Source organism: Artemia franciscana, unplaced genomic scaffold (assembly GCF_032884065.1).
Source record: "Artemia franciscana unplaced genomic scaffold, ASM3288406v1 Scaffold_867, whole genome shotgun sequence".
NCBI lineage: Eukaryota > Metazoa > Arthropoda > Branchiopoda > Anostraca > Artemiidae > Artemia > Artemia franciscana.
Window position 1 is genome coordinate 791,360 of NW_027068640.1, and position 27,288 is coordinate 818,647.

The following is a 27,288-nucleotide window of genomic DNA, read 5'->3' on the forward strand; positions in this document are numbered from 1 at the left end:
TTACTTTTGGCCCGAGTTGCTCCTTACAATGAGGTGATTGACAATGTTCTTCGTTTAATGGGGCTTAAAAGAGGGGTTTAAAGGGAAACACTCAAAATTTAATTGTAATTTCATCATTTGTGTGAATAATTTAACATACAGGTTTTGTTTCACAACCTATTCCGCTTTAATCTTCCAAAATCTATAATAATAAAAAGAACTAAAATAAAACTAAAATACCTACCTGCCATGAAGCTTATTGGTGCCTATTTTTTTATTAAATATATTCATCAAAATAATATCAATAAGTAATATGTTCATCAAAGTAAAATGCTATACTTCTGTTGTAAAATTACGGTCCTTATGCAAGAAGGCTTAAGTAGCTGATTTTTGTTCGTAAATATGGATTATTTGTTTTAATTCAGAATTTTTGTTTTTATTACATGGTTTGTAATTGAAACAAAAGCTTTCGTAAAGACTTTTATAGAAATATTTTGAGGTAAAAGACATACTTGCATCATGAAAAACCATGGGAAGCAAAAGTTTTAAATCTACCAACCTATAGTAAGACTATGCCTGAAATAATATCTCAAGTAAGACTACAAACATTAAGTAAGACTATCAACCAATTTATCTTAGGATACTGCCTATCCCTACTTCTACAATCTGATCATTTAAATCATCGATTTAAAATGCTAAATTTCTGCCTGGGGGTGCTGTCTATTTCTTCCTGTAGCACTAAGTAAAATTTATCTGAATTTCTACTATCTTGATGAGTCGGTTCTACAGGGACCTATACTGCTTTTACTGATACCTTACAATTTTTAGTCGTAAATGACAGACTAGAATTCTTGTATTAGCATCTTCCCAACCTAAAAAAAGATACTAGCTTACCCATTACGCATTGGTGTGATCTCAAAACAAAGGAATTTCAATGAAGTATCCCCTCGGAAAACTCTCCTTCCACTCAAAGTTCCCCAGCAGAAAAATCGTCTGTGGAAAATCACCCTCTGGAAATTCCACACACAGAGAATTACCACCGGAAAATACTCACCTCCACGGTAAATTCTCCCCTGGAAAATTCGTCAGTATGTAAAAATGCTATGGTATGTTAAAATTTAAATGGTGTAGATAATTAATTTACCCGTCAGACTTTGTTGGATATTTAATATATAGAAAATATGAATAATGTGACATTTTCAAGGGAGGAACTGTCAATTATGTTCGTCCAGGGGTCTGTAATTTCAATAAGTGAGAAATTATTAAGAAGGCCTTTGAAGAGAGGCGTTATGCCTAAAGCCATCGTAGAAGTCCACTCTACAATATATATATATATATATATATATATATATATATATATATATATATATATATATATATACATGTATAATTATACAATGTTCATGGAATGTTGCGCAACTGCACCTGGATGGGCTCAAGTTCCTTTGATATAGCTCACTAGTAGTCGCAAGTAGCTGCAGTCGCAGTTATAAGTTGTTAGAAGCAGTTGGAGTCGTATTTGCAGTCACAAGCAATCGCAGCCGTAGCAGTAGCAGCTGCAGTAGTAATAGCAGAGTCCCTAAAATTTTCAACTAAATAACTTTAACCATTCCTGAGATATTTCAGATGCGCCTTTTGAAAACCTGGATAAACTTAGTGTATTTTTGTTGACTTCAACATTTCCCGAAGGCTTCAGCTTAGTACCCTTAGCTGTTCCCGAAATACTCGAGACGGATCATTTTTAGAGCTTGGTAGCCCTTAGCGTTTCTTGACTTGTCTAGCTACTGAACCATGCATAAATATAAGCCCCATAGCAGCTTATAGTGTAAAAATATAATTTCTGCCTGGATTGGAGAATAAGGTTGTTTAACCTCTTCCCCCCAGATTAAATTATATTTTCTTTGAAATTTATACATAGTAAGTGTTTTTACACATAGCTTTTTATTTTTCTGGTGGGGATTGGATACTATTTAAAAAGATTATGTGTTTGAAATTGATTTTACGGATTAAGATGAAGTATCTAACGATGAAATATCTTTTCAGTAGTCATTTTCGTTAAAAAGAAACTTTCAATTTAACTCTGCCTTATCCCGAGTCACATTTAAAATCTACTCAACTTTCTGCCCTCTCCCCAATGCTCCCTCAAGGTTATATCAATCTCGTAAGCTAAATTAAGCAATAAAAATTCATTTATTATCAACATTATTTTCAATTTACTGGTTAAATCAATGTTTTATTTAATTACTTGTAAATCTAAAGAATTAAATTATTATTAGTTATTTTAATCGAATTATTCTAATTGTCATTGTTTTTTTATTTTGAATTGATTTATTTAATTAATAATCTATTAACTTCCTCCTCTATTTTATTCTAAAAAAATGAAATTTCAAATATTAGAAAAAGATTATAACCCTTAGGTTATATGTATCTGAAATTTTCATCTTTAGAATTTTCTGCGCCCGGGGCAAGTGCCTCATCTGTCTCCCCAATAAAATCGCCTCTGTCTACTACAGTTCTGAAGGGGATACTATGTTAGACCTTGTTTCTTCTTATTTACATGAGTTCTACAGGGAACCAGTACCTGGCGCACCGGTGGGAGGGAGTTACCACTTTACTCTAGAGCTTAATCTTCTCCACAAAATTCAGATTGAGTACAAAACTACAACGGTGACCAGCAGACCAATAAGTGACGAAGGCCTTTTAAAATTTGGTAATTGGATTAGTCAAGTGAGCTGGGATGAGATTTATAAGGCAGAAGGTACACATTCAAAAGTAAGTCTGCTACGAGAAACGCTACAGTTCGCATATAGGGCTTGTTTTTCCGAAAAAAACTTCAAAACATCATTCGGAAGATCATGCTTACATCACTAAGAATATAAAGACGCTCATTCTAGAAAAAAGGCAGCTTTTCCATGAAGGTAAACGTGAACAAGCAAATAAACTAAAAAACAAAATTCGGAAAATGACTAGAAAAGTGGCCTATGAATATACCGAAATGAAAGTGAATCATTTGTTTAAGTCAAAGCAAAGCCAGTGGCACAGAGAAATTAAAAACATAGTTGAAAAAAAGAGAAAGGAGGGGATTTGAATTTAGAGGAAAAAGAATTTGAAACTGCAAATAAGCTGAATGCCCACCTGGTTAATATTGTCCAGTCAATCCCTCCTCTACCAAAAGATAAAACACCAACTCTTCCACTTGATTTTTGTGATTTCCCTATTATATCACCAAATGAAGTAAGAAGAAAGAAAAGTGTTTTGAAAAGAACTAGTGTAATACCGGTTGATATCCTTGAAGATTTGATTCAAGCGTTCCCTGACAGATTATGTTTCCCTTTGGCCCATATGTTCAATCTAGTGACAAAATCTGGTGATTACACCAATCTGAAAAAAAGATGCACCAAATGATTTTTCTGGAATCAAACCAATTACCTTAGACCAATTATCATAGTAAAATTAGACCAATTGTCTTAGTAAAATCCATGAATATATCCTACTTCCTTTCATAAATTTGAATGCGAATTTTGGGGAGAACCAGCTCGATTTTCAGTCCGGCGTCGGTTACCAGTACTCTCACCGTGCTCTGGCTTGCCTTTTTAAAGATTCTTCTGATAAAGGGTACGGTCTTCACATTTGTGCCCTTGATCTCTCTAAGGCTTTCGATAGTATTGTACACAGTTAGGCACTTTATTCTCTTTATAGTCAAGGCATTAACCTTTCGCTGATTTTCCTTCTTAAGTTCTGGTATGGTAAACCCTATCTTCGAATTAAAACGAATAACAACCTTTCTTCTTGAATTGTCCCTGTTCGTCGGGGTGTACGGCAGAACGGAGTGTTATCTCTAAGTATTTTTAAATTTTGAATTTCTAGTATTCTTGAGAATACATCTTCTATTGTTGGTTTAAGTGATATTTCATACCTTGCTTACGCTGATGATATCCTTCTAATTAACCGGTCTAAATTCAGACTATCACATATGCCTAATAAAGTTTCTTATTCTTTTATTAAAATCGGTGGCTTGCTTAACGTTAGTAAATGCGAGTATCTTTCTTTCCATTGTCCATCCCCTCCTAAACCTCTAAGCTCTATGATTTTTTCTATCCCTCATGCAGATTTGATGCGGTGGTTGGGTATTACACTTACCAAAAATTTAAAAACTTTTCGTGAAAGTGCCGTCCGGGATGATAAAACGAAAATACAGATTAGTTATTTTAAATTTGTAGCTGATCGAGGCAAATATAATCGCATTGCCTTTAGAAAGCTACATTCTTCTTTTTCAGATCATTCTGTTCTTTACCTTTCTGGGCTTTATCCTATAATTGGAAATAAGAATTTTAGTGATATTCGAGTGACCTATTTCTGTTATTGTAAATATCTTCTTTAACTGCCTGCCTATTTGCTATAGGTATAGAAAATTAATAAATAAGTTTCATCTCCCGAATATTACTGAAAAGCTGACTGATTTACACAAAAAGATTTTGGAAACAGCCTATCGGCTATTATCGCCTCATCATGGTTTAATTCGTTTTTTTCCATTAAAATTATATTTTTAATGTTATTGTCGTTTAATTATTTTTGGTGATTTATTGTTGTTTGTGTTTTTTTTTTGTGTAATGTTAATGTTGATTTTCGCTTGTGTTTACTCCACTATTTACATTTTTATGTAAGTGGGTTATAAATAAATATGTATTACAATGACCCCTGTGTTTAGCAAAGTTTATGAGAGTTTTTTGGCCGGTTGGTTAAAGAAGCAGGTAATTGAGTTTATTGATCCTAGACAGTTTTGAAACATGCCCAAAACGTCCACTTCCCATTATCTGGTAAGTATGTTGGATACAATTCTCAAACATCTGGATGAGCCTGAATGCTTCATTAATCTGATAGCAACGGACCTAAAGACAGCTTTTGACCTAACCTAATTTGTCATAGTGCACTGATAAAGAAGATCCTCACTAAGTTTAATGTCCACCGTTTTTTAGCGTGAATTATAGCTACGAATTACAGCTACTTTCCTTACAAATAGAACACAGTGTACCAAGTACAAATCAACTTTTCTGATGAAATGACTAGATTTTGCGGAGTGCCTCAGGTAACAATATTGGGTCCACTTCTTTTTCTAATCATGATAAACGATCCGGCAATAAGCATACCAGATAGCTGTAAATATGTTAATGATTTATCTATTGCAGAACTGTGCTAAAAAGAACATTCAAAGCAGTGCCGCTACCATCATGGATGATGCTGCTGGAGACAGGATTGCTGTTCATGTCCAAAAGTCTGTTGAGCTGACTTTCTCTTTTCTTAAAAGCAACCCAAAATTTTACCCTCCCCTTCCTCCTTCCAGCCATATAACTGAACTTAAACTTCTCGGAGTGTATCCTACTGCTGATTTGAAGTGGGAGAAACAGACGGAAATGGTGCTCCGGAGAGCGAATGCAGGTATTAGCTCCCTGAAGCTGCTGTCTCGATACGGAATTCCTTCAGATCACCTTTTGCGAGTTTATGCCTCTTTTATACAGTCTTGCCTTGAATACTGTTCCCCCGTTTGTCATTACGGTCTAACGCAGGAGCAGTCGGACACGATTGAGAGAGTTCAATTTCGGGCATTGTTGGTAATTTCAAAAGCGCCCAAAGTCCCATACTGTGCCCTCCTTGAACAGTTTGGTCTAGATTCCCTTGCTAGCCGTCGGCAAAAACTGCCGCTTGATTTTGGTTCACTGGTGTTGAACAACACATCCCATCGATCCTTACTGCGCCTTGATTTTAAACCAAATCGAGAAAGACCAGCAAGAGCAGTGGTAGAAGCTGAAGCTCGTATACAGCCAATCAGTGTGTCTCGAAACAGATATTTGAAAAGCTTTGTTCCTTCGTTTGTAAAGTTTTTTGATGTTACTGCTAATAAGCAAGAATAGCTACAGCTTTTAGTTCTTTAGTTACATAGTTATATTATATTTTACTGATTTTAAATGGACGGGCTGATTATAGTGTACTGATTTTAAGTGGACGATTGGATTTATTTTAGATAATCTCATAAGTGTTGACAATGGATTGTACATATGTATGTGTTTTGCCGACTAAAATAAATATTTGGCTTGTCTGCTGCGTTAGTTTGTTAGTTATATTTTATTATATTTTGACCAGTCAGTTATTGTGTACTGATTTTAAGTGGATGGCTAGAATTATTTTAACTTATTTCATTAGTTTTGACATAGATTGTGTAGATATTTATGTTTTGACGACTAAACGAACATTCGGCTTGTCTGCTGCCCGTTTTAAAAATAAATTGAATTGAATTAAATTGAGTTGATTGTAAATCAGAATGTTTAATATTATATAAAGTATAAAAATCTTTTTTTTTCTTGTGGCTCTATTGTGATAAGTAAAAGGAGTCTCACCTCTGACTCAGTTCTGAAAATGTTGGACATAGTTTTGTTACAGCTGGTTTTTAACAGATAGTGCTAAAGCTTTTGGTTGTCTCCGAGTTTTGTTTATGAAAATTCATGCATTTCAAAGCATTATGAAATTCAAGGTCACCAACCCTTCCGTGGCCATAGAGAGAAGAATCTCCAAATTCAGTGCCAATGTCCTAAGAGCCAACCACCCCTGGACTAGTGTTATTTTATAATGCTTGTAGTTGAAGTGCATTAAAATATTTTTCTCTCTCTCTGTTTCTTTTTATACTCCTTCTTTTCTGTTTTTGACGGGTAATAATTTAATAATAATAATGATTATTTCTTAAAGGTCAGCCCCGCAGCCACTTCGATGCTGCGCTGTTTTTTGTGACGAATCTAGATTTCCTTTCTAAAACAGGAGTCGGTTTTGGAGGTCTATTTGGCACAAACGGGTGTAGTTGACATATTAATAGAATCCTTTTTTTCTTCTAATTTTAAAAATATCACTTTTATTACGTAGTTTTGACATATTCTTACTGCAATACACTTGTTCAAATACAAAGGTTTGTAATGCCGTTTTTATTGTTGAAATAATTGACTATTCAATGCAGTCAGTAAATTGGGCAGTGCCATCGTTTCATTCGTCTTTTTGCGTAAACAGGAAGGGCTTCAACTTGTTTCTTTTCACTATTCTGTGTGGCAACAAAAGAGATGATTTAAGCAACGAAAAATCCTTAATAGTTGTATAGCAACCAAAAGAAAAGTCGCAGAAAATCGTGGTTTTCAGTTATGAGTAGACCATGATGGAACCAAGAGCCAAAAAAAGTTTTCATTTTGATGTCCTTAGTACTTTAATTCTACGGCCTCCATCGGTGCATTGATTCGTGATAGACTAAATACCCAATAGAAAGGGAAACTTGTATGTGTTGTATCTTTGGCCTTTGAATATGGGAATATTGAAAAACTAGCGCCACTAACATTGCAGCATCTAGAAGCTTCACTAAATAGCAGAAATTTGGATAATGAATGAAGTTAGAATACAGTTAGGCAACTTCACTAAATGGCAGAAATATGGATGATGGATATAGTTAGTTTGTAATAAAATAGGATTAAAGCCGGGAATACTCTATTAGTGATAATTAGTTACCATTCTTATGGTGCTCAACAGATGGTGCTGGTGATTTTATTTTTGAAACTAGTGCCTGTTCCGACTTTAGTAAACTTTTCTAGGACCTAAGTGACCATGTAGTCAAGAGGGGTGTCTTATCTACAAAATTTCCTTAGTCTTCGCTACAGACACAGATGTTTAACGAAGCTACTGCCTTTTTTTCCAATGCCAATGAAAAAGTCTGTTTGAAACACTTGGCACAGAAGTGAAACCGGCTGTTCATGTCTGATTATTTAAACTGACTGATTTCATCGCTGATTCTATCATTCTTGCTTGATGTATGGTAGCTGTTTCCCTGGTCGCTTTCGCTAATTGCTCGGCTTTTGTTTGTAACCAGATATCTATTCAGGTAATAAATCTGTACCTTCTGCTTCAGTTTCCCTCGAGGTAATGCAGTAATTATTTGTTTCTTGTCTCAAAATAACTAGCAAAACAAATCCTTGATCCAAATTCTTTTGCTAACAGCTGCTTGTCATCAATATTGCACCAGAGTTGTTAACAAAATGACTTCGTAATAAAAACCGATATAGAAAAGTTAGGGGACTTTTCCAACCTCTTACATTGATTATTACGGTTACCATGACACGAAACTTCCTGAGTTACTATTGGAATAAAACAATTTCGGTAGATTTTAATTTTAACTAAGTTTGACACTGAGTTAGTGGCAAATTAATTATATTCAAATTGCAGATTAAAAGATGAAATAAATGGACAACCTTTAATGTTTAAAAGTTGGAAACAAACATGTAGGTTCTTTTCACCTTTGAAAACTAGCATGTAGCTTCTTCTTTTATACACCTTTAGTTACTATCCCTTAGCATGCTCAACGACCACTCACAAGATGTAGTTGAATATGGTAAATGGGCCTTAAAAAATATAGTGACAAATGAGGAGCCAGAGGCTTTCAAACTTCACGTATCTGGACGATTGTGAACTATGGTAGTTTATGGCAGAAAATCAAACAGTTCGGGGTAACAAATTGTATGTAAGCACCGATTTGTGTCAATATATGCTCGAACTATAGCGTTATCTTATCTTCTTTTTTTATTATTATTGCAAGTGGACTCACAAAATTGAATCGAGGCTCAAGCCACAAAAACCTTGCCTCAAAACCCAAAAAAGGAACCAATAGCCACTGAACAATTGCTGATCTCTCAAGCGTGGTATTTAGACATAGAATTACCTGTCTCGTTTTCCCCCATTGTAGATGAACCTTTCTTGGTAGAGTTAAGGTGTCCACCATTGTTATTCGCTGTCTCAAAACTTCACCCTCCAGATTCAGACTGGCTTGGATATGAAAAAGCGTTCATTAAAAAGAGAGAAGAAAGCCACTTAGCTCTCGTAAGCCATCTGTGGGAAGTGACACTTGACAATCACACCTGGTTCTACCAGGAGAACCTCTTTCTGTCTCCTTATATTGCTCCTCAATGGGTCATTTTTGCACAGTGGTCGGCGTTCAATTTGTTCATTGGATTGACTCCCCAGGCATAATTTGACAGCCCTTACCGGCTATAGTTTTTCTTATCTTGTTTGTGTATTCGTCATAGTACCTCGCCTGTAGCCATGCATTGGGTATGACTGCTAATAGCTGGTTAGTGATTGAAATTAATAGTTTTTGGCCTTTATTTATGTTTACTACCCTCATAGGCTTCAGGAGAGGGTTGTCACCACTATCCCCAATTGACGCTCTACAAAATAAAATTTAGATTGTAACAATTTTTCTTCAAGCCTTCATTTCACGGTGATTCCAAATATACGAAGTTCATTTAATTTAAAAAATTTAGTAAACACCTAAAAAGCTGGGAATCCAAGAAAATTTGCTTAGTTGCTCTAAAATTTGTTCTAAGCAAAAAAACAATTAAAAATCAAAAGGCAGAATTACACGATTTACAAATTGTTAAGTTTTTGGATTTGATCCTAGTAAATCAATGCATGTCAAACAACTGACTATAATTTATCAACATGGGATTGGATTTCGTATTAAACGGTAGATTTTTAACCTATTCCTACTGACAAAAACAAAGGAACAGGGTGTCACCTTTTAGGCGCTCTTTAGAGGGTTCCACATGGAATTTGCAATGGTACAAATTTGTATCTTTGGAAAGAATATTAAAAGTTGCATCTAGTATTATGTTTATCTTCCAGCTAGAAAATTAATGAAACAAGAAAAATTATGCAAAAAATCAAAGCAAAAAAAAATATCTTTTTGCTTAGAAAAAAAGAAAGAGCCTTCCGTAAGGTGAGCAGAAACTAAACGAAAACTTTATAATTTACATTTGCCATACCAAAATCTTTATTTTGAGGTTCTTAATTCTTAAATGCAAACCCAGGAAATTTGCATTTTTTACAGAATCTTACTGACGGAGGTGTATTTATTTGTTCGTTTGTATGTTTATTGAAAATATTTTGTTCATGGTAATCATATCAAAGTGTTGTTGGTAGAACATAAGGGATTTATAGATATCATAGTGTCTTTTTGACAAAAAGTAACCAAAGGTTTAACTTTCGGTGTAGGTAGGTTGTGTCCACTAATGATATGCATAGTTTTACCTCGAGGAATTTTATCTGATTATTAAAACCTCGGCGTCCAATCTCATCGAAAGTATCTATTGGAGCATATTTTGCTTCTGAATCGATATTCGATTGATAAACAAGTCATTGGTGGCTAATTATTATCGTTTGCCCTGAAAATAATCGGTTTTGCTCGAATAAAAAAATATAATCCCTGGAAAATTGTTCAAGTATGGTACAAAAATCATGAATCAAACATTTTTGACCACTAGAAGGACAAATTAAAAAAAAAAAAATTAAACTGACCAGAAGTCCCCTGTGAGAAATACCAAGAAATGAGAAATTTTTCAGAGAATTTTCCCCTATCTATAGATCCCCGAAATCGTTAGATAAAATTATAGCATCCAAAGAAATTAAGATATCTCTAATTTAAGGGGATAATCTCTTAGTTGGCTTTATTAACTTGGACACGTGAAATAACATTAAAGCCTTCGGAATTTCAAAGAGTTTCAGAGAAAATTTCGAAGAGTTAATAAATTGGGCAAGTACAGCGCTCGAGTAGTTTATTGGATAGATTATCTCAATTTCAAAGCTAAGTAGTTTTCGGAATTATTCTTTGTCGATGTTCTTATTTTTGATATTTTGAGACCCCCTCCCTCTTTGCGTACATTCCTTTCATGTACAAAAATAATTTCATTTTAATTATTTAGAAATTTGACAGAATTTTATTTAATTATTAAAAATTTAATTATTTAGAAAATAACTGATCGCAATGGTGAGCTTAAATTTTAACTTGACTTTTGAAATAAACCGTTTTTATTCACTTTCAACTTTTTAACATAGAAAATGTTAAAATCTCCTCTTTCATTATTAATTCGATATTCTGAAACTTGTCCTGGCCATTCTGCTACTTTTCTTGGTATTTTTCAGTGTTAACAAGCCCGTCTGGCGAGGGCATAATTGCTTATCGACTCATTACCTGCTCCGGCTCATCTGTCTACCTGAGGTCCCATGGAACTGTGGAATTCGACGAAGCAACGCGAGCAGTAAAGAGTTTTGCTTGCGTGAACTACGTTATTAAGTAAGTCCAGTAAATCTAAATATTTATATTTTAAAACAATTTTATCTAAAATTTAAGTTTCTCTAGTTTTCTAAATTTCAAGCCTCATATATGCGTTGGTCCAGCTTGATGGCAGTTCACCCTTTTGTGCTTATATTTTCAAAACCCCCCAAAATTGGAAAGATAAAAAATACTTATAAGCCTCTGGACATTTCATAAAACTGTACAAAAAGTTACAAACAATTTTTAAAAGCGTGAGTATAATAACTGCTTATACCTTGTATTTCTAATGAAGTAAAAACATGTTTAAAGGAAGGTGGAATTACATAGGAGCAGGTGGAGGGCGAAGCTATGAACACATTTGGATTCAGGAGGAGCTTCAGAAGGTGTTCTTCCCTCAGGTGGATTGAAGCTGTAATCGGTTGCCGCTTGTAGCTGCAGTTCAGCGAATTACAAATATACAAACTTGGGATAAATTGGGCTGTGTTTCATTCTGACCACTTTATATATATATATATATATATATATATATATATATATATATATATATATATATATATATATATTTGGTTTGGAGTTAATTGTGCTGCATACCCCAGAGGGAAATTTATAGCTTTCTTAATTCCTGTGCAAAACGTCTAAAGCTACCTAAATTCAGGCAAAATACTAAATACTAAATATAGTAAAAATCATATTTCCTTGCTAACTATTTTTTCTAAACCTTTCAAAGAATTTTTAACTTTAGGGCAGATTCCCGTTGGACAATTTTGTCGTTTCGCTTTTGATGCTTGACATGTATCAAACAGTTCGTGGTAACGAACTGTAGTAAGGAGCGATCCGGCTCAATAGTAACCAAAACTCTAAAAAATTGAATTTTGATATCAATAGCTACATCAAAAGAATCGTATTTCAATGCTGATTTTAAATATATAAGTTTGTCAAGTTTAGTCTTACCCATCAAAAGTTACGAGCCTGAGAAAATTTGCCTTATTTAGGAAAATAGGGGGAAACACCCCCTAAAAGTTGTTGGATCTTAACGAAAATTACACCATCAAATTCAGCGTATCAGAGAACCCTACTGTAGAAGTTTCAAGCTCCTATCTACAAAAATGTGGAATTTTGTATTTTTTGCCAGAAGACAAATCACGGGTGCGTGCTTTTTTTTTTTTTTTTTTTTTTTTTTTTTTTTTTTTTTTCAGGGGTCATCGTATTTACCAAGTGGTCCTAGAATGTCGCAAGAGGGCTCATTCTAACGGAAATGACGGGCTCATTCTAACGGAAAGTTCTAGTGCCCTTTTTAAGTGACCCAAAAAATTGGAGGGCATCTAGGCCCCCTCCCACGCTCATTTTTTTCCTAAAGTCAACGGATCAAAATTTTGAGATAGCCATTTTGTTCAGCATAGTCGAAAACCATAAAAACTATGTCTTTGGGATGACTTACTCCCCCACAGTCCCTGGGAGTAAAGAGCTTTTCAGCTGGAAGTAAAGAGCAGCATTAAAACTTAAAACGAACAGAAATTATTACCCATATGAGGAGCTCACCTCCTCCTAATACCCCGCTCTTTACGCTAAAGTATTTTTTAGTAATTTCAACTATTTATTTTACGGCTTTTGTGATTCAGGGGTCATTCTTAATGAATTGGGACAAAATCTAAGCTTTAGTGTAAAGAGCGAGGTACTGACGAGGGAGCAAACCCCCTCATGTATGTAATAAAAACATGAGAATACAAAACTTCTTTACGTAAGCTAATTTATAAGTTAAGTATATCTTTTACTAAAAAAAGATTCGTAAAAAATTAAAAGTTCTAGTTGCCTTTATCTTAATTAACCAAAAAATCGGAGGGCAACTAGGCTTCCTCCCCCGCTCTTTTTTCTCAAAATCATTCAATCAAAATTATGAGAAAGTCATTTAGCAAAACAAAAATAATAAATATGCAAATTTCGTTTTAATTATTCCTCTGCGGAGAGCCAAAATCAAAACATGCATTGATCGAAAAACGTTCAGAAATTAAATTAAAAAAAAACAAGTTTTTTTAACTGAAAGTAAGGAGCAAAATTAAAACTTAAGACGAACAGAAATTACTTCGTATATGAAAGGGGCTGCTTCCTCATAAAGTTTTTTACTGTTTTAAAAAGAAGAGTTGAGAGAAAGAGTCAAACTTTAGCGTCAAGAGCGGGATGTTGGTGAGGAAGCAGCCCCTTTCATATACGAAGTAATTTCTGTTCGTTTTGTTTTAATTTTGCTCCTTACTTTCAGTTAAAAAAAACTTGTTTTTTTTAATTTAATTCTTAAGAAAGATCGATACCATAAGTGTTATTCTTCGAGTCTCAGTGTCTGCTGACAGTCTCAAAGACAAGGGCCCATTTGCAAAATTTCCCAACACCACTGGGAGCTTTCGAAGTAACTACGGTAAAACTGATCGAGGAACTTAATTTTTTTCAGAAGTTCGAAAGGCTAACGAAAGATTTTTTTTTTTTTTTTTCAATCAGCTCTCTATTCAGTATACACACAGAACAAATAATATGCATCCTATGTCGGCAAAGATTTCAATCAAGGCACTTAGCACAATAGAAAACTTCCAGCGCTTTCAATGACACTTTTTATGGCACTTGGTATTAACCAAGTGACATATAGCAGTCGCCAATTCTGTCGGTCTGTCGGTCTGTCTGTCGGTCTGTCTGTCGGTCTGTCTGTCGGTCTGTCTGTCGGTCCCGGTTTTGCTACTTTAGGCACTTCCAGGTAAGCTAGGACGATGAAATTTGGCAAGCGTATCAGGGACCGGACCAGATTAAATTAGAAATAGTCGTTTTCCCGATTTGACCATCTGGGGGGGAGTGGGGGCCAGGTTAATTCGCAAAAAATAGAAAAAATGAAGTATTTTTAACTTATCAGCGGGTATTTGGATCTTAATGAAATTTGATGTTTGGAATGATATTGTGTCTTAGAGCTCTTATTTTTAATCCCGACCGGATCTGATGACATTGGGGGGAGTTGGAGGGGGAAAACCTAAAGTCCCGGTTTTGCTACTTTAGGCACTTCCAGGTAAGCTAGGACGATGAAATTTGGCAAGCGTATCAGGGACCGGACCAGATTAAATTAGAAATAGTCGTTTTCCCGATTTGACCATCTGGGGGGGGGGGAAAGGGGCCGGTTAATTCGGAAAAATAGAAAAAATGAAGTATTTTTAACTTATGAGCGGGTATTTGGATCTTAATGAAATTTGATGTTTGGAATGATATTGTGTCTCAGAGCTCTTATTTTAAATCCCGACTGGGTCTGATGACATTGGGGGGAGTTGGAGGGGGGAAACCTAAAATCTTGGAAAACACTTAGAGTAGAGGGATCGGGATGAAACTTGATGGGAAAAATAAGCGCAAGTCCCAGATACATGATTGACATAATCGGAACTTATTTGCTCTCTTTGGGGTAGTTGGGAGGGGGGGGAGTAAGTCTTAAAAATTAGAAAAATGAGGTATTTTCAACTTACGAACGGGTGATCGGATCTCAATTAAATTTGATGTTTAGAAGGATATCGTGTCTTAGAGCTCTTATTTTAAATCCCGACCGGATCTGGTGATGGGGGCGGGGAGTTGGGAGGGGGAAACCTAAAACTTGGAAAACACTTAGAGTGGAGGGATCGGGATGAAACATGGTGGGAAAAATAAACACAAGTCCTAGATAGATGATTGACATAAACGGAACGGATCCGCTCTCTTTTGGGTAGTTGGGGGGGGGGGTTAATTCTGAAAAATTAGAAAAAATGAGGTATTTTTAACTTACGAATGGGTGATTGGATCTCCATGAAATTTGATTTTTAGAAGGATATCGTGGCTCAAAGCTCTTATTTTAAATCCTGACCGGATCTGGTGACATTGGGGGAAGTTTGGGGTGGGGAGACCTAAAATGATGGGAAACCCTTAGATTGGAAGGATTGGGATGAAACTTGGTTGGAAAAATAAGCAAAAGTCTTGCATACGTAATTTACATAATTGGAACGGATCCGCTCAATTGCGGGGGGGGGGGTAATTCTGAAAAATAAGAAAAATAACGTATTTTTAACTTACAAAGGAGTGATCGGATCTTCATGAAACTTCATATTTAGAAGGACCTCGTAACTCTGATATCTTATTTTAAATCTCAACCGGATCAAACGTAATTGGGGGGGGGCAGTTGGGGGGACCGGAAATCTTAGAAAATACTTAAAGCGGTGAGATCAGGATGAAACTGGATGGGAAGAATAGAAACCTGTCTAAGATACGTGACTGACATAACTGGACCGGATCTGCTCTCTTTGGTGGAATTGGGAGGGGGGAGGTAATTTTGAAAATTGAGGTATTTGTAACTTACGAAAGGGTGACCAGATCTTAATGAAATTTGATATTTAGAAGGATCTTGTGCTATAAAGTTTAACTTTAGGTTCTGACCTTCTCACAAGTGCCAAATGAGCTCTTGGCTCTTGGCTCTTCCGACCTCGTCCAAATGAGCTCTTGGCTCTTCCGACCTCGTACCATATGAGCTCTCGGCTCTTCCGACCTCGTCACAAGTGCCATATGAGCTCTTAGCTCTTGTTTTTAGCGGATTTGTAATGTCTGACAAGCAGGTATACTTGAATTTGATTAAGAACCATCCTTTGTTGAACTTCAAAAAGAAAATCCTGCTCTCTTCTACTAAGAAAAAAATCACTTTTTCTTATGATGCAGACTCATTAAGTCTGAATGTCCCTATCCCCCGCAAAAAGGGAATTTTATATGTTTTTTCTTAGATTGCCGGGAAAATAGGTGTTGGCTTTTAGTTTTCTGTTGTTTATTCGGATCTCTTATCAAAGATTAAATAAAAAAAACAAGTTTTTTTTAACGGAAAGTAAGGAGCGGCATTAAAACTTAAAACGAACAGAAATTACTTCGTATATGATAGGGGCTGTTTTCTCATCAACGCCCCGCTCTTTACTCTAAAGTTTGACTCTTTCTCTTAACTCTACTTTTTAAAATAGCAAAAAACTTTAGCGTAAAGAGTGGGGCGTTGATGAGGAAGCAGCCCTTTTCATATACGAAGTAATTTCTGTTCGTTTTAAGTTTTAATGTTGCTCCTTACTTTCATTTAAAAAGAATTTAATTTCTTATTTAATTTCTGGACGTTTTTGAATTAATGCATGTTTTCATCTTGGCTCTCCGCACATAAATAATTAAAACGAAATTTGCATATCAATTAATTGCAATACATTGGAAGATTTTGAGAAAAAAGTAGCGAGGGAGGAGGCCTAGTTGCCCTCCAATTTACAAACGAAAATTTGCATATTTATTTTTTTTGGCTAAATGGCTTTCTCATAGTTTTGATCGAATGATTTTGAGAAAAAATGAGCGAGGGAGGAGGCCTAGTTGCCCTCTGATTTTTTGGCTACTTAATAAGGCAACTAGAACTTTTAATTTTTTACGAATGTTGTTTTTAGTAAAAGATTTACGTAACTTACAAATCAGCTTACGTAACGAACTTCTGTATTCTTATGATTTATTACGTATATGAGGGGGATCATCCCCTTGTGAGTACCTCGCTCTTTACACTAAAGCTTAAATTTTGTCCCAATTTCTTAAGAATGACCCCTGAGTCACAAAAGCCGTAGAATAAATAGTTGAAATTAGTAAAAATACTTTGGCATAAAGAGCGAGGTATTAGGAGGAGGTGAGCCCATCATATGCGTAATAATTTCTCTTCGTTTTAAGTTTTAATGCTTCTTCTTGCTTTCAGCTGAAAAAAAAACTTTTCCATATTTATTTTTTCATTGTTTTTTTTTAAATACGGCTAGAAAATCCTGCGCTCCTTCCATGAAAATTGTCTTCCCCCATGACAAATTCCTCCAAGAAAAGCTCCCCCAACATATCTCCCTCTTCTCAATCCCCCCCCCAACCTAAAAAAAAACTAATAACGTCTGTATACTTCCAAATAACCATTACCATATGTAAGCACTGGTCAAAGTTTGTAACTTGTACCCCTCCCACGGGGACTGTGGGGGAGGGGGGTAAGTCGTCCCCAAAGTCATAGTTATAAGCTTTTTCGACTACGGTGAATAAAATGGCTATCTAAGAATTTTGATCCAATGACTTTGGGATAATAACTGGCGTGGGAGGGGCCTAGGTGCCCTGTAATTTTTCTGTTCACTTAAAAATGGCTCTGGAACTTTTTATTTACATTAGAATAAGCCATCTCGCAAGATTCTAGTACCATTGGGTCGATACGATCATCCCTGGGGAAAAAAACAAACAAAAAAACAAATAAACACACATCTGTTATCCCTATTCTGGCAAAAGTTGCGAAATTCCACATTTTTATAGATAGGAGCTTGAAAATTCAACAATCAGGTTCTCGGATACGCTGAATCTGACAACAAGAATGGATAACCTTTAGGGGGTGTTTCCCCCTATTTTCGAAAATGAGGCAAATTTTTTCAGGCTCATAACTTTTGATGGTTAAAACTAATCTTGATGAAACTTATATATTTAAAATCAGCATTAAAATTTGATTCTTTTGATGTAATTATTGGTATCAAAATTTAATTTTTTTAGAGTTTCGGTAACTATTGAGCCGGGTCGCTCCTTACTACAGTTCGTTACCACGAACTGTTTGCTACAGAAGCTGCGGCAAGACTAACCAATCATTTCTGAATAGCTTGGCTACATAAACTAAAAAACTCTATAACGGACGAGATAGTATGATCTATTATGGTATCGAAAGGCTTCTTTTCTACATTTTGATTGAATTTTGTCAGAGACTGTTCATTTTGTCATGTGTAGCAAGTGCAAAGTTATTATTCTGCTGTTCTAATAATAATTTCTGCATAGAGTAAACTCAAGATTATTTACAAACAGATAACCAGCAGTGATAACTGTATAACTCAGGCTTAAAAAAATGAGTAATGATTTGAATGTAAATAGCGAAGAGTTATTAATAATAATATACTGTATATGGGCATAATCGAGAGTTGCAATAATGATCCTACCTCAGACGATTTAAAAGTGGTTTCATTTCTATTTATTTCTGAAACTAGAAAGTATATGTAAAGATTCAATGTAAGTGCACTGAATTTGTAAATAGAGAGATCTTCATTAAAAACATATATGAGCATACACAAGTTACTTAGCAGTTTCGATTTATTTTTAAAGTCAATTTGACTACTGAGTGTATGACTATTGAATTCGTTATAGGTTTGTTTTGACTATTGGTATGTTTGACTATTGAATTCGTTATTGAGTGTATTAGGGGTTTCAAGCTAATACAATGGGCATTGTTCAACTTTTGCTAGGCTCCAGCTATTGCTTCAACCATGGTTAAATAAAAAAAAAGTTATTTTAACTTAAAGTAAGGAGCGAAATTAAAACTTAAAACGAACAGAAAATTTTCCTTATATGAAAGGGTCTCTCCCCTTCTCAACGCCTCGTTCTTTACGCTAAAATTTGATTCTTTGTCAGAACTCTACTTTTTAAAACAATAAAACCTTAACATAAAGAGCGAGGCGTTGAGGAGGGGACAGCCCCTATCATAGGCGGAATAATTTCTGTTCGTCTTAAGCTTTAATGTCGCTCCTTACTTGCAGTTAAAAAAAAATTATTTAATTTCTGAAAGTTCTTGAATTAATACATGTTTTGATTTTCGCTCACCACGCATGAATAATTAAAACGAAATTTGCATATTAATTTTTTTAATACAAATACAGAAGAGAGAATAATGAGGGCTTTTTTTCCCACGACAGTGAACCAACAAAACCTATTTGAATATTTCGGCCCTATATCTAAGGGCCGTCTTCAGCAAAGGCGAGTCTTTGCCGAAGACGGCCCTTAGATATAGGGCCGAAATATTCAAATAGGTTTTGTTGGTTCACTGTATTGGGAAAAATGTCCTCATTATTCTCTATTTTGCATTTGTATTATGGAAAGGCTTTGAGGTCTTCGTCATATATATTTTTTTTTTTTTTTTTTTTGGCTAAATAGCTTTCTCATAGTTTTGATGGGACGATTTTGATAAAAAGGGGTGTGGGAGGAGGCTTAGTTGCCCTCCAATTTTTTGTTACTTAAAACTACAACTAGAATTTTTTACGAATGTTTTTATTAGTAATAAATATACGAAACTTGCGAGCTAACTTACCTAATGAACTTTAAGTTTGTATATTTTTATTACGTATATTAGGGTGTTTGCCCCCTCGTCAATGCCTCGCTCTTTACACTAAAGCTTGGATTTTGTCCCAATTCTTTAAGAATGACCCCGGAATTATAAAGATCGTAGAATAAATAGTTGAAATTACTAAAAATACTTTTATGTAATATTTTCTGTTCGTTTTAAGTTTTAATGCTGCTCCTTACTTCCAGTGGAAAAAAAAACTTTTTTCTCGCTGTTTTTTTTTTAATAATGTTAGAAAATCCTGCGCCTCCTTTGTGGAAATTCTCTTCCCTCATAATAAATTCCTCCTTGGAAAGATCCTCCCATGTACTCCTCTCCTCCCAATCCGCCCAACCCTAACGCGAAAATGTCCCCCTGAAAACGTTTGTACACTTCCCAATAACCATTAAAATGCGTAAACAATAGTCAAAGTTTGTAACTTTCAGCCCCTCCCCCAGGGACTAAGGGGGATTAAGTCGTCCCCAAAGATATAGTTAATAGCTTTTTGACTATGCTGAACAAAATGGCTATCTATCAAATGGCTAAAATTTTGATCCGGTGACTTTGGAAATAAAATGAGCGTGGGAGGGACCTAGGTACCCTCCAAATTTTGGGTCCCTTAAAAAGGGCATTAGAACTTTTAATTTCCGTTAGAATGAGCCCTTTCGATACATTCTAGGACTACCGAGTCGATACGATTACACCTGGGAGAAAACGACCAATAAACACGCACCCGTGATCGGTTTTCTGGCAAAAAATACGAAGTTCCACATTTTGTAGGTGGGAACTTGAAACTTCTACAGTTGGGTTCTCTGATACGCTGAATACGATGGTGTGATTTTCGTGTGATTTAAGATTGTATGACTTTCAGGGGGTGTTTTCCCCTATTTTCCAAAATAGGGTAAATTTTTTCAGGCCTGTTACTTTTGATGAGTGAGACAGAATTTGATGAAACTTATATATTTAAAATCACCATAAGAATTCGATTCTTTTGCTGTATCTATTAGTATCAAAATTCCGTTTTTTAGAGTTTCCTTTGCTATTGAGCCGGGTCGCTCCTTACTATGAAGATTCTATGCCTTTTAGGGGGTTTTTTACCCCTTTTCTCCATAATAAGCCAAATTTTCCCATGCTCGTATCATTTGATGGGTAAGACTAAATTTGATGAAACTTATGTATTTTAAGCATAAAAATCCGATTCTTTTGATGTATCTATTAGTATCAAATTCTGTTTTTTATACTTTAGTTTACTCTGATGCCGGGTTGTTTTTTACTACGGTTCGTTACCACGAACTGTTCGATTAAGGCCATTGTCTGGGTTCAAAAAAATAAGCAAACGCCGACGAAACTTGGGTACTTGATAAAAGCCAACAAATTTTTCATATTTTATTATAAACAAAATTAATATAATTTCATATATAAACATATTTTATTTACAGAAAAAAAGTTTTATTACATATGATATATTTTTTGGTGATCATATTGATAAAAGATGACCAAACATTTGACTCCCATGCAAAATGTTTAAAGTAATACAGTTACCTGAAAGAGATTATGCTTTTCTTTTTTTTCTTTTTTTTTTACTGGGCTTTAAAGGCTACCTGGAGCAGTTAAACAATCTTCTTCTAATGGTCCAATAAAAATTATGATAGTGCATCTCTAATCGTCTTTATGTGTTAATTCTCTTTTGTCATTTTTGGTTTCGAAAAAGTATATTTTAAGACATTTTCATCTCTCGACTGCCTCCGGCTTTCCAAGTTAATTTTCCTTGCATGAGCTTTTGAGGAGTGATTTTTCTGTAGTAATAAGGTTTCAGTAGTTCACGGACACCAATTTTAGTATGTTTCGATAGTTGATATTTAGCGTCATCTATTTCTTCCATCACATTTTTGACATATGCTAGAATGTTTTCTTTAACTGAAAAACATGCTGAAATAAGTTTTAATCAGTCTTCGAGAAAATTTCTAAGCAATATAATAGTCCTGGTTTGATGAATGGATATATCTAAAGCTAATTAATTCAATGATGTGCGTGTATCATTTTTTCGGTGTAGGTAACAGTTGTAAACTGGTTGCAATATCATTTCACGGGGAATATAAACCTAAAGACTTTTTTATTCCGCCATATTTTGAACAGTATATTCGAAAAATAGTTATAAGAAAACAAATTACTGAGTTGCAAATCGTTTCCTGATAGCAGTTTGAAAGCCAACACCCTCCTCTTGAGGGCTGTGCTAATAAGAGTGATAAAACTGAGGCATCTTGTTTGTAACCTTAAAAGAACAACTAATTTCAAAACTACCCTTGCTGCTATTGGTGCTGAAGTAAAAACCGAAAATCCTACAAAGATCTGTATATTAGCAAGATCTCCCAAATTTTTATTTTTACACTTACTTTTCGCCATAATAATCAGTAATTTTGTGGTAGCATTGAATTTATGCTTCTCTGGTAATATGGAGTCTGGGGCTCAATTTCTACTTCTGCAAGGCTTTGTGACAGTCTTTTTACCTGTCCCTACAAAAGAAAACCACGCAACTGAAACATCGATTCGAATCCCTATGCTCTATGAATAGCTCTGAAGGATCTTTATCCTTTTTGTCCTATATTGATTAATTATAAAAAGAAAGTCTTTCAACTGAAATACATTTTACGGAAAACATCTTAAATTCCTGTGGATTCCTTACAAATTCTCAAGGATTTGAAAGCAAAACTCAGAAAAAAAACAATGTGTTTCTCTTCTCAAAGAAGGCTTCCTTAGTGTTAAAATGTACAAGAGTAAGGTAAATAATTTTTCTAACGTTTCCAACAAAAATCCCCATCGTAGTCTTTGACTGCTATGACTTTTGGCCAAATATATTATGTAATTAAACCTTTTACCTGCAGTGAAGAAGAATGGAAAAAGGAGTTTGAAGAACTAAAGGAAAAACTGAAAGATGTATGCCATTTGGGAGATACTCAACACCCTGGTACTGCTCCAGAAGTGTCCCAACAGATGCACACAGCTAATATTCAAACGTCATTGTCTCTATTTGTAAGTAATGGAGTTTAACTTGAGAATTTGAAGTTGTAGTCGTTATGCTGGGAATAGCAGTAGTAGTGGCAGTACCAGAACCAGCAATGTTGTGGTTGGAGCAATAGTGCTTGGGGTAGGCATGCTAGGTGGTGTAGTTCTTATAAGAGCAGAAGTTTAGGCAGTATACGTATTGCTGGAGCAGCGGTGGTGGTAGACGTTGTAGTTGTTAGAGGCTTGGTCGTGTCTTAGGATAAATAATGACCGTGACAGCAGTAGTTGTGGCAGAAGTAGCCCTGGTAAAAACAGTCCTAGTTAGGCAATCTTAACTAGCGCAAAGGCATTATGTATATCAATGTTATCAAAGCGTGTTGCTGCTATATCGCAGTACCAGCTAAGGGCATTAAGTTGAAAAATTCCAGGAAATCATAAATCAAATAAAAAAAAACAAAACAATGTGATTATCCAGGTTTTCAAAAAGATATATCTGCAATATCTTCCGAATGCCTAAGGGTATTGTCTTGAAACTTCCAGGGGCTGTTGAAGTAAATTAAGAGACACTATTTGCATCCAAGTCATCAATTTGTGTATCTGTAGTATTTAAGGAATGGGCAATCGTGTTATATTGCAACGTTAATTCAATATTAATGGTGACGTTAAGCTAAAACAATCACATGATGGGGAACAATCACAGGGATGTACAGATAGTCTGTACATCCCTGTTTCAAAGTGGTGGGTCCGTAATATCTCAAGAATGGCAAATGATACTAAGCTGAAATTCGCAGGGAATATTGATTAGGATATTGAACTAAATTAAAAGACTTTAAGTTCATCCGGGTTGTCAGAAGGTATCTCTTTAATATCAAAGGAAGAGCTGAGGGACTAAGTTGTGACCTTCAAGAAAAGTTTAAGGGAATAATAAACTAAACTAAACGACACTTTGTGCATCTGAGTTATAAAGATTGTTTTTCTAAAATGTCTCAGTAATTGCTAAGGGCATTCTTGAAACTTTCAGAAAATGTTTTTAAGGTCGTTGAACTCATTAAAAGACGCCATGTTCATCCAATTTGTCGAACGTTGTATGCACTAAATTTCAAGAACGGCTAAGGGCGTCAAAGTGAATCTTTCTGGGCCTCTTTAGGGGGATTTTTAACTAAATCAGTCAGAATTATAATATGTACTTCCTGTTTGTATAAAGGGTTTATCTGCAAAATATGAGGAAAGCCCGAGGGAGTAAGTTCAAGCTTTCCAGAAATGTTGAGTGAGGTATTAAAATAGTACAAAAGACATTACTTGCGTCCAAGTAGTCCAGAGAACTTATTGGAACGTGTTATCTCAGGATCTCAGGAGCGTGTTAGCATGAAACTTTCAAAATATGTTGAGGATATGTTGAACTAAATCAAAAGATACCCTACATCGAGGATGTCAAATGGGAGTATCCGGGATATATCAGAATCGGTCAAGGTAGGAAGTTTCAACTTTCAGACCATGTTGAACAATATCAACAGACTTTATGTTCGTCCGTGATTTTATATCTGCAATATATTAGGAATGGCTCGGGTATTAAAATGAAACTTATAAAGAGAGTTGAGGGACTGTTTATCTAAATTATACAGACTGTGTATATATGAGATATCAAAAGGTTGTATCTGCAATATCTTAGGAATGGGTAGGGGTATTAAGTTGAAGCTATCAGAAAATGTTTTTAGAGTTGCTAAACAAAAACAACAGATATTAAATTCATCCTGGTTTTTGAAAGGGCATGGCTGCTAAATCTCAGGAACGGCATAGGGTATGAAGTTGAAACTTCAGGGCATATTTAGGAGGACGCTCAAACTAAACCAAGAAACACCACTTCCATCAAGGATATCAAAAGAGCGGCTAAGGGTATTATGTTTAAATTTTCTGGGTATTTTTTAGTAGGACATTTAACTAAACCAAATTAAATTATGTACCTAAGATTTTTCAAAATGGTGCATCTGCAATATTTCAGTGCGGCTAAGGATATTAACTTCAAACATTGCAGGAATGATGAGTGAGATTTTGAACTATATCATAAGAAAATATTTACATGCAGTTTGTCAAAAAGACATATTTACAAAATCTTAGGAATGGCTAAGAATATTAAGTTGAAACATCCAGAATATGTTGAGGGGGGTTGAAGTAAAGTGAGAGACGCCATGGATCCAGGATATCAAAAGGACATAACTGTGATATATCAGTCTATTCTGTCTACTGAGGTTCTTAAAAGGAGGATCTGCAGTATCTCAGGAATGGATACGGTATGAAGTTGGCTTTCAGTGAAAGTTGAGGAAGACTTTGAATCAAATCAAAAAGCTACTATATTCGTCTCTGTTGTCAAAAGGGTGTATTTGCAATATCTTCTGGAAGAGCTAGTGGTATTAAGCTGAAACTTTCAGGGAAAGTGAAGTTCTTAGTGTTTAAACTAAGAAGTTTTTGCTGATGATGAGGGGAATGTTAAACTAAACCAAAACAAATTATGGGCATCAAGGCTATCAAAGTGATCTGTGCACAGTAACCCAAGAACGACTAAGCGCATTCAAATGCAACTTTCAGGGATTTTTGGGATAGGATGCCGAAATAATTCAAGAAAGACAAGGTGTACCCATGCCGTTGCAAGGACGTATATACTGTATATCAGGAACGGCTAGGGCCTTTAAGTTCAAACTTTCAGGCGATATCAAAGGAGTTGTTGAACTAAATCAAAAGACGCTATGAGGCTCCAGATTGTCCAAAGGGTGTATCAACATTGATCTCAGCAACAGCTTAGTTTTCGAAGTTGAAATTACCAGGAAATACTGAGAGAGATGTTAGGCTTAATCCAAAGATAATAGTTGAATCCAGCTTGTCAAAAGGGCGTACCTGCAACACCGCAGGAGCGTCTATGGGTATTCAGTTGAAAATGTCAGGGTATGTCAAGGAGGCTGTTGAATTATAATAAAAAGCCTTAGGTACATCCATGTTGTCAAAGGGCTGATGCAGCATTACCTCAGTAATAATTAAGGACATTAGGTTAATATTTTCAGGTTTTTTAAATTAAATCAAAAGGCATTGTGTGTCTACAGGTTTTCAAAAGCCTGTATCAGCAATATCTCAGGGAGGGTTAAAGGTATTATTTTGAGCCTTGTAAGGGCTCTTAAGGGGGTTTTTAACTAAATACAAAGACAATGTGTGCATCTAGATTCTTGATAGTGAGTATCTGAACTATTTGAGAAATATCTAACGGCATTAAGTTGCGATTATTTATGTTTGTTTTAAGTTTCAAATATTATTTGACTTTATTCCTTTTCGTCTTTTATCTAATGTAACTTTTTACTTATCTTTGAAATTTTTTTGAGTTAAATATTTTTTTTCTTAATCATCAAGGCAGAATCGGCCATGGCTTGATTCTTTCAGTGCCTCATTTATATAAAAAAATAAATTTAGTTAACGACCCAAACATTCTTTTCTATTTTGGGATGTAGAGATTTAATTTAATTCGCCGTTTAATATTTGTAGACGGCAAGAGGATTTGGTTGTTTTATACCAAAAATTGTGTCACCCCTTGCTATTTTTATAATATTGTTACTGGAAAAGAAAAGACTTTAAATCACTTTTGATGCAACATTTTCTTTCCCGTACCTTTCTTTTGTTTGCTGAACGATTTTGGCCTATTGCCAGACAGTTGATCATTTAGTCGAAAAAACTGTGTTATTTAAAGGACTTCACAATACCTATTATTGTAGGTGTACTTAAAAAGGCTTTATGTTTATTCTTATTTGCCCAAATGTTTATTAGGTTTCATTAGGCATGTGGTAGAACACACTGTTTTTCAATTCTTGCATGAACACAAAATAAAAATTAAGATAGAGTAAACAACAAGTAGTTTACTCTATAGTAGTAGAGTAGTATAATCTATAAGTAGTCAACAAAACTAGACAATGTCTTAGGGATAAAATGTTAAACTTAAGTTAATTAGAAGACTACCTTTAACCATAAAATAAACTTCTAAATCGTTAGTTAAAGAAAGGCAGGATTGGCTAATACATCTCGCATTATTAATCAAATAGTTCGTGGTAACGAACTGTAGTAAGGAGCGACCTGGCTCAATAGTAACCAAAACTCTAAAAAACAGAATTTTGATACCAATAGCTAAATCAAAATGATTAAATTTTAATGCTGATTTTAAATATATAAGTTTCATATTTTAAAAATATATAGTTTAATATATTTAAATATATTAAGTTTAATCTTACCCATAAAAAGTTACGGGCCTGAGAAAGTTAGCCTTATTTTAGATAATAGGGGGAAACACCCCCTAAAAGTAAGAAAATCTTAACGAAAATCACACCATCAGATTCAGCATATCAGGGAACCCTATTGCAGAAGTTTCAAGCTCTTATCTATAAAAATGTGGAATTTTTTATTTTTTGCCAGAAGGCATATCACGAATGCGTGTTTATTTGTTTGTTTGTTTTTTTTTGTTTTTTTTTTGTTTTTTCCTCAGGGGTGATCGTATCGACCCAGTGGTCCTAGAATGTTGCGAGAGGGCTCATTCTAAAGGAAATGAAAAGTTCTAGTGCCCTTTTTAAGTGACCAAAAAATTGGAGGGGACCTAGGCCCCCTCCCATGCTATCTATTTTCCCAAAGTCACCAGATCAAAATTTTGAGATTGCCATTCTATTCAGCATAGTCGAAAAACCTTATAGCTATGTCTTTGGGGACGACTTACTCTCCCATAGTCCCCTTTGGAGGGGCTACAAGTTACAAACTTTGACCAGTGCTCACATATAGTAATGGTTATTGGGAAGTGCAAAGACGTTTTCAGGGGGATTTTTCGGTTGGGGGAGGAGTTGAGAAGAGCGGGATATGTTGGGAGAACTTTCCATGGAGGAATCTGTCATGTGGGGAAGAAACTTTCCATGATGGGAGCCCAGGATTTTCTAGCATTATTAAAAAAAAAACAATGAAAAAATAAATATGAAAAAGTTTTTTCAACTGAAAGTAAGGAGTACCATTAAAACTT

The 27,288-nt window shown here is 35.0% G+C and overlaps 1 protein-coding gene across 7 annotated transcripts in view; it reads left to right on the top strand.

The window, feature by feature from the left end:
• Positions 1-27,288, top strand: part of LOC136043712 (circadian locomoter output cycles protein kaput-like) — a 311,923-nt gene that overhangs the window by 267,272 nt on the left and 17,363 nt on the right. For all 7 annotated transcript variants that reach the window (XM_065728606.1, XM_065728604.1, XM_065728609.1 and 4 more), the window contains 2 exons: positions 10,978-11,128; positions 22,136-22,283. In XM_065728606.1, coding sequence (XP_065584678.1) covers positions 10,978-11,128; positions 22,136-22,283 — 299 coding nt within the window. The remainder of the gene's footprint in view (positions 1-10,977; positions 11,129-22,135; positions 22,284-27,288) is intronic.